Source organism: Neovison vison, chromosome 6 (genome assembly GCF_020171115.1).
Source record: "Neovison vison isolate M4711 chromosome 6, ASM_NN_V1, whole genome shotgun sequence".
NCBI classification, from domain to species: Eukaryota; Metazoa; Chordata; class Mammalia; order Carnivora; family Mustelidae; genus Neogale; species Neogale vison.
Genome location: NC_058096.1, coordinates 205,025,257 through 205,033,476, shown reverse-complemented (window position 1 = coordinate 205,033,476; position 8,220 = coordinate 205,025,257). Strand labels below are relative to the sequence as shown.

Here is an 8,220-nt window from a genome sequence, read left to right as displayed (position 1 = left end):
GTGATCCTGGTCGGTGAGGCCATGGCCTTGGGGTGCCAGGTCCCTTCTGGGATCAGGGGAGGCGTTTGGCTCAGTTGCTGGGCTCTGGAGTCATCATGAGGCCATTTGAAAGCAAATGTCCCTTTTAGGAGAGGAGGCCCAGCCTATCTGGCTTCTCTGGGGATATGGAACTATAAGGAGTGGATCCGTGGGGCTGCCGGTTTAAAATAGGACTGGAGGCTGGGGAATCACGGGTAGCCCTGGAGTGATTGGACAGAGCAGTCAGGCTGGGCTGCTGCGACCTGGCCTGGGCTGGAGGCAGCGAGCAGGTCCAGCGGTGCCAGCCGTCCCAGAGGCTGCACCGCCACCTGCTGAGCGGCTGGGGCAGTCCTGGGTCCTACGCTGCGGGACTCACGCGCGGGGCCCGGCGCGGCCCGCAGCAAGTGGGAAGGAGTGACACGGCAGGGGGTGCGCAGGTGAGCGCAGGCTCGTTGCTCCCCGGCGCGCCCGCCCTTCCCGCCAGGGAGTTGAGTGCCGGGGTAAACACCAGGCGCGGTGTGCGCGGTGTATCCACGGAGAGACAAAGCCAGGGCGGGGCGGGGGCGCCGCCCGCGAAGCCGGGGCGGGGGCGCGGGGTGCAGATTAGTCTCCCCCGGCTCGTGTCGCCCCACCGCCCCGAGAGCCCAGAGCCCAGCCCGCGGACAGGTGGAGCGGGGGCGGGGCGGCGGCCGGGCGGGTCCCGCCCCGGGGGTGGGGCCGGGCGGGGCGGCCGGGGCGGGGCCGCGCTATGCAAATGTCGCCCACGGGCGGCCAATTGCCGGCGCTCCCCGCGCGGCTCCGAGCGCCCCGTCCCGCCGGCGGCCGCGAGACCAGAGCGAGCGAGCAAGCGAACGGCCGCGGTCCGGCGAGCCCCGAGCGCAGCGCAGGGCCAGGGCGCGCGGTGAGGAGCGGCGCAGCCCAGCGCTGCCGCCCGGCCTCAGTCCAGCGCGGCCGCCTGGCCCCAGTCCAACAAGCAGGCGAGCACCACCCGGCCGAGCCAAGCGCAGCGCCCCGAAGCCGAGCGCGCGCCGTCGCCCGCGCCCCGCGCCGGGGAATGCGCCCTCGGCGCGCCGGCCAGGGGGCGCCCGCAGCCCACCCGGGGGGAGGCGGCCCCGAGCGCCCCTGAGCCTTCCCATGGCCCGGGCTAGGGCCCGGGGCCTCGGCTGCTGACGCGCCCAAAGCCCGCGGACCCCGTTAAACCCGGGCCGCGGCGTCGACCCCGGCTCAGGCACAGCGGCGAGAGGGCGCGGGCAGGGCCATGGCCCCGGGGGGCCGCTAGCGCCGGCCGGCCCAACCGGGAGCCGCTCTGCCGCCGCCGCCCCCGCCGCCCGGGAGCCCAGGCCCCGCCGCCGCGGAGGAGGTGAGTGCGGCGGGAACCGGGAGGGAGCGGGCAAGCGGCCGGGCCACCCCGCGATCCCTCTGGGACCCGCGGCACTGCAACTCTGCAGAAGTGTCCGGGGCGCGGGGCTCGGAGAGGCTGGGGGCTTCCCGGGGACGCAGGGGCTGTAGGACTTGAGTGGGCGCTGTACCTGTCCAGCCTGCCCGGAACCTTATCGGTGCGACGTGGGGATGTGTGGATGAGATGTCCTGCGGGGTCACCAGTGTGCAGAGCAACTTTTTCTCGTCAGATTCTGAGTGGGTGGGTGCTTGCACGCACCCCCACCCCCACGTTCCTGGAGCGGGCATCCGGACGCCCCTTCTCCTGGCTCAGCTCTCTCCCACTAATGCCTCGGGCAGAGCTCTTCCCCTTAGGTGCGCCTGCCCTGCCTCAGTGTCCCAGAATCGACTGCTCTAAGGGAAGCGCTATACCCGCAGCCCCCACGTGGAGGGTCCCCCAGATCAGCAAGGCAGGAGGGCCTTCAGCCCTTAGGCTTTTCTCCCAACTCTGTGCTAGCCCCTTGACCCCCAGCTGCCAGCTGGGTTTGCTTTTCTAACAGGGAGTCTTGCTCAGCTTAGGGGCCTGGCTGTATGTGGTGTGTAGGTGAGCTGTGAGAGCCTGCAGTTAAGTCCCCCATTTGGGCAGGCTGGGGCCCCAGTGGTAAAATGGGCACCTGGTGGGCTCACCTAGAACAGGTGGGACCAGAGAGTGTCAGGGTGGTCCGGGAATGAGGCAGGCCTGGCAGGATGGGTCAGCTGGAGCTAAGGCTGAGGCCCTGGCTGCTTCAGTAACTTATAATTGTTGTGATAACTGTGTGGAGAACATCATTCCATGAACCCCCGGGGAGGGGGGCCACCTGAAGGCACTGGTGTGTCCACCCTGGAGCTGGGCCAGGTTGGGGGTTCCTGTCCTCCTGAATTCACCCAGATTGCCTCCCAGAAGCCTCTGTCTAGTTGCAGAGATAGTGGCCCAGGGGTTGGGAGGTTTATCCCTGTCCAGGGGATTGGATGGAGCTGGGGTCTTTTTGAGGCTGTGTGGGAAGTGTGCCTGGACTTATGGGGTAAGGTGTGCTGCCAGGCTAGGGCACTGGGCAAGCTCACCCCTGCTGCTGACCCCCAGATTTGAAGGAGCCAGGCCCGGAAGTGCGGGAGTGTGAGGAGAGAAGGCCAACAGCCTAGCCTCAGTGGCCCCCATGCTCTGGTAGACATACCTTGATGGGGAGGATGAAGCTGAGCCCAGGTGACCTTGACTGGGAAACCCTAGATCATGAAAGGGGGGTTTCAATCCCAGCTATGGGGGGGTGGCTCTGCTTCCCAGTCCATGGGGTGCTGGGGGAGGGGGAAAGCCAAGGAACCAGAAAGGATCTCTGGCCTGTGGGGGTGGGGGTGGGTACCGTAGGGCTGGGGTGCTGTTAATAATTTCATCTCCATGTTCCCCCGCAGCCCCTGCTCCTGCCTCCCTTCCATCCAGGCAGTTCTTAGCTCAGAGGAGCTAACCTCCCTTCTCTGAGGCAGGCTGTTCACCCCCCCAGCCCCCACCCCACAAGCCTGGGAGGTTTGGATCAGGCCGGACAATTCGACCGCCTAGCCCCCTGCCCTACCCCCAGGTGCCTCTAGACCCCCTTGTCTGGCCGCCCCTTCTCTGCACCCCTTGCCAGCCCCAGCTCCTCGGTTCTTTGTTCGAACGTCTCTCCTCCGTCCCTCCCTCTCTCCTCCCTCTCTCCTCCTCCCTCCCGCCTGCCTCCCTCCCTTGCTCCCTCCCGCCAGGCTTCTTTCCTTCTTTCTCTGCTCTCCTCCTGGTGGGCTCCCAGGTGGCGGTGGCTGTTCCTTCTCTGTCCACCCACCTGGCTTTCCTTCCTGGGGGCTTCTCTGGGGCTGGGGCTAAGTGGAATGCATCTAGGAGCTGGCAGAGTGGAAGCGACTCTGAAAATGTCCTCCCCTTCCTTCTCTCTGTCCCTCTATTTCTCTTCTCCCCTCTCTCTCTCCTCTTTTCCATTCCCCCATGCTTTCCAAAGAGGGGTCCTGGACTTGGCCCCAGCAGACTTAAACATCCCCCGTTCAGTCCTTTAAAGGGCCAGAGCATCTTGGGAGGTCCCTTTAGGGGCCCAATGGGGCAAAGCCCTCCACCTTCCTGGCTACCTTGGAGAACTCTAAAGCTGTCCTTGGTGACCCTGACCTTGTTACCATGAAAATGGATGCAGGGGAAATGAGGTCAAGGGGGGTTTGAGTCATCCTGAGCCCCCTGATACATAGGATCAAAGGTCTCTGAGGGACCCAGACTGCAGCTTGCCTCCCCCCAAGCCAGGGCAGTGTTCCCCAGCTTCCTTGAGCCCCACCCCACTAGCAGGTCAAGTTCTTGAGCAAACACATGCTTGTGAGGACGTGTGTGGGCATGCAAGTGTGGACGTGTGTATATCCACAACTGTGCGTGAGGCCTCAAGGGTACACTCGAGGGTGATGGTGGCCTCGCAGCCCTCTCTCCTACCTGCCCCTCTCACCAGAGCCTGCGATTCACCCAGCACCAGCTTGGTGCCCCAGCAGCCTGGGGGAGAGGCTGGCTCTGGTTCTCTCCTCCTTCCCTCCCGCTAGCCTCCGCAGGAGGGAGCATCTGTGATGGGGGTTCTTTAAGGAATAGTGAGAGGGTGTTCCTACAGAGGGCACCACCTGGGGAATGGGCCAGGAGACCTGAAGCCTCACTTCCTGTCTGAAGAGCCACCAGTGTGGTTTGCCCTGGCTGGAGAGGCTAGGGCTGGGGGGAGGGGACCTGGGTCCAGGGAGGGCCTCAGTGTCTGCTGAGTGGGGCCTGACAGATGTGGAGCCTGGGCCTTGCCTCAGCCTCTGTCAGCCAGTGCTGAGGATTAGCAGCCCCTCCTGCCTCTCACCCCCACTCCAGGGTCCTAGAAATGGGCCTAGGGTCCTACCCTAGGAAATGGAAGTAGACAAGGCAGATCTGGAGGAGGGGGCTCACGTTGTCATTCTCTGTGCCCCCACCCCCAATGTATCCTGGTGGGGGGGTTGGGAATTGGCGCTGTTTTTTGCCGGGAGGGAGCAATATGTTCCGACAACTGGTGCTGGGCTGCGTTTACCCAACAGCCAGCCTGCCTGGGGAGACAATATTTGAAAAACATCGTATCGAAACTTGGACCTGCTGGGGGTTCTGCTGGGGACACTGAGGCTGCCCCAGGCCTGCTGGCTCTCCTCGCTCCCCTCTCTTTGCCCTCCAGAGGCAGAGCTAGAACTTTACCTGGCAGGAAGTCCTTCTGTACATCTGACCTGGATCCCTCCTGCTGTGATTTCAGTAAAAGTAGACCCTGCTATTCTTTGCCTCTCCTTTTCTGGCTGCCGTCTCTTCCATTTTAGGCTGTCTATGTGTGTCTCACTTATCCTCCACTGTCTCCCATGCCCCCTGCCCCAATAATCAGGTCCCGATTTCCTTATATTGGGTGGAGAGGTTTGGTGGGAGCAGGCAGGACGGCAACCATCTCTTCCCCCATTTCTGGAGGTGGGTGAGGGAAGGAGCAGCCCATTTGGTTGGGGGTGGGCACAACAGAGAGAGCCTGCTGGGGATGGGAAGAAGCTGTAAGCTGGCCTGTTTGAGCAAGACCCTGCAAATGGAATTCGGGGTGCTGGAGGGCAGGGTAGTGTTTGAATATCCAGTGGCCCCTATTAGCTCTGGTGACCCCAGGCTGCACCTAGTTGTGCGGTCTTTGGGCCTATTGGCCACACCTTCCCAGGTTAAGGCAGGGACCAGAAAGTGTATAAGGTTTGCACACTGGGGCATTCATGGCCCCAGACCGAGGGTGTGGGAAAGGAGAGTTGGTAGGGCCAGACTCCCCCATCTGCCTTTCATATTCAGATATTGATTCCTCCTTCCCAGGTGTCCAGACAGCCCAGCCAGCTTCTTGGGCCCTAGGCCCCTCCCACAATGCCTGTCGCTTGTCTCCTCCTCTGGGCTTCCCTACTGACTGGGGCCTGGCCAGCCACCCCCACCCAGGACCACCTCCCGGCCACGCCTCGCGTCCGGCTCTCATTCAAAGGTAAGAGACTGCCTCGCTGGTCCCCAGCATCATCTTCTGTCCACAGGATTCAGCCCGCTGCAGAGGCCACCGGAAGAGGCAGGGCAGAAAGAGATACTTCATGCAGCTACGTGGGTTGCCCTGGGTATGTGGGTGGGGAGGAGAGGGATGGCGGTAACTTGCCAGGAAAGGCTAGAGAATGGGCCATGTGGATGTTTCCGCAAAGTTTCCCAAGTCTGGGCCCCTTGTTGAGGCAGACTCTGGGGTGTCAGGCTGGGTAGCCTTGGGTCCGCAAAGTGCCTCCCTCAGTGTGAGAGATAACTGGGGAGAGATGCCTCTTCTTCCCGACTCGTGTTTGGGGAAGCCCATCCTCGCCACTGCTCTGTTTCTGGTCCTGCCCTGGGTGGTTCCTGAGGTGGAGGGTCAGGCGGTCAGGCAGAAACTGAAGCCGCAGGAAGCTGGAGCAGCAGACCTTGCTCTGCTAAGGGGTGGGAGGGGTCCCAGGAAGCCAGGAGGGTGCTGGGGCTTCGAGGGGAGCGCGGGCCAGTTGGCGAGTTCAGGGACAGCACATGCTATGTGACGGTTCTGAGCTCCCCAACGAGCACTTTGCTTTGGGAGTCCCCTGAAGGCTCTAATGAGCAGTTGGGTTCTGGAAAGTGAGAGATAGGTCCCCCGGCTCAATCGCCTTTGTACCTCACCCACTGGTGGGTGAATACACATGGCACACACTCAGGTGTCCAGACGGCTCAGTCACTAGCTCTTCCTCAAAGGTGTGTATGATCGGAAGATTCTCCCCCTGCCCCGCCTGCGGAAAGGGGATGCTGGGACCTGGGGGGCCTGGGGTCACTGCAGAGTTCTCCTCTGGCCCAAGGTCACTTTGTCCAGCCGCCTGCCCTGGGCGGGGCCGACTCAGCCCTGGCTGGCCAGATTTCCGGGCACACATATTGGGGTGAAAGGCTGGGCTGACTTTTCCTTCCTCAGGTTTGGCTGAGGTCCAGCCTCCACCTCACCATGTTCCCATGTCCCCTTGTCCCCATGTCCCCAGCAGAGCTCCTCCCCTGTCCTCATCCCACCCTGTGAGTTGATGGGGGGAGTGGGGAGTGAACTTCAGGCGATGTGCCTGGAAGGAGTCCAGTGTGGGGCCTGAGGAGTGGGCGGAAGTGTGATGGGTTTGGTTGTAAGAGCGTCCCCTCACCCCCCGGGCCTGAGAAGGGGAGAAGTTTATTCTGCTGATCACTCCACCCTTCCCCAGTGGAATTCCTCCTAGCAGATGAATAAATCTTGAAGGGGCCTGGCCCTGCTCCCACTCCCTTCCCAGCCCAGGGTGCCAGCATGGGGAGCAGAGCGTCCCCTCCCTCAACAGGGGAAGGGAATGGGGCCTTGTCTCCGCACCCCTGGGACCCTAGAATCCAGACGTCCACTCTGGGTGCTATTTTTGCCATTACCCTGGAGACCCATGAGGGGAAGCAGGCAGGATAACACACAGGGCAGTCCTTAGTCCTCGGTATGTGCCTCTTAAACCTTCTCATACCTTCAGAGACAAAGTGCTAAGGACTTCATTCCTGTTTTCCGGAGAGAGAAACCGAGGCTCAGGCAAGGGCAGAGCCAAGGTCAGGCAGGAGGCAGAGGCGAGGCCAGAAATAGAACCCCGGTGTCCTGGCCTTGCTGACGCCCACATCAGTTGGGTCGATCCCTTCTCATTTAGCTCTGAGGCTGACACCCGCAGTGACTAAAAGCCCAGCTTGTTGGCAGCTATCCTGTGGTGCTGACGGCCATGGCAGCTCAGGGTGGGACCATGGGATGCCTGGGGCCACCCCACCCTGGGCCTCTATGCCCTTGGACACACACGCTTCTCTGCTCCGAATGACCTCTCCAGTTCCCTGCTGATCCTGCGGCCTAGTTGTGTGCTTGGATGTCACTTAATTTAGCAGATGCTTGAGTCCCTACTCTGCGCCAGGCCCCATGCCGAATACCAGGGAGTCTGCAGTGACCAAGATGGGGTTCTCACTGTCAGACTGGCTGAAAAGCTAATGGACACCTGGTGGGTTGATACCACCTGGGGGCTCAGCACTGACGCTGCACCAGGCCCAGTCATCCCACCATGCTGGGTGGTCTCAGACTCGTCCTGTACACAAGAGTAAGGCTCAGAGAGGAGAAGGTCTTCACCAAGCATTTGTGGAGTGAGAGTGGATACCAACACGCATAGAAACCAGATTTCACCGCCAGACCAAGGACTGGGAAAGGGCTGGGGGCTTCTTCTCCCAGGTACACGTGGGGGCACAGAAAGGGTTGTTCTTAGAAGCTCTGGTAATCCTCTTGCTCTTTGCCTCAGTTTCTCCATCTGTGCCTTGCCTGAATATAGCAGCTGGATGCCAAGCCCCCGGGACTCAGCCGAGGCCCCTCTTCTCCCCTCCCCTCCCCTGAGCCTGCTGCCATCAGGAGGTGCTAGTTCCGGCCTGGCTGGGCCAGACCTTGCAAGCTGGAGGTGCTGGTACGGGGGGCCACACTGTCCAGCGTACCTAAAGGAAGAAAGGCAGGGAACTGGTCCAGGCTTGGACTTGCTGCCTGTGTACCTGCCTGGGCACCCCAGCCAGGCCTAGAGCCAAAAAGGTGCAAGGGAGCAGGGCCCCAGAGTTTTGCTATAGCCCAGGTCAGAGCAAGGGGGAGGCAGGGTGGAGGGGGCTCCTGTGGCCCATCCTCTCAGCTTCCAGAAGCAGCACAGCCAAAGTCAGGCAGAAGTGCAGGGTCACGTGGAGAGGATTTCCAGGAAAGGTGAGGTGTTCCCTGAGAGCTCATGCTTGGGACCAGA

General features: G+C 62.1%; 1 protein-coding gene across 2 annotated transcripts in view; it reads left to right on the top strand.

Moving 5' to 3' along the window:
• Positions 1 to 1,338: 1,338 nt before the first annotated feature.
• The window catches only part of SEMA3F (semaphorin 3F), a 30,157-nt gene continuing 23,275 nt past the window's right edge, over positions 1,339 to 8,220 (top strand). The window contains exons 1-2 of one of the 2 annotated variants that reach the window (XM_044253529.1): positions 1,339 to 1,378; positions 5,273 to 5,432. In XM_044253529.1, coding sequence (XP_044109464.1) covers positions 5,321 to 5,432 — 112 coding nt within the window. In that variant the 5' untranslated portion in view covers positions 1,339 to 1,378; positions 5,273 to 5,320. Of the gene's footprint in view, positions 1,379 to 5,272; positions 5,433 to 8,220 lie in introns of those variants that run through there. The other variant, XM_044253530.1, reaches the window with a different exon arrangement.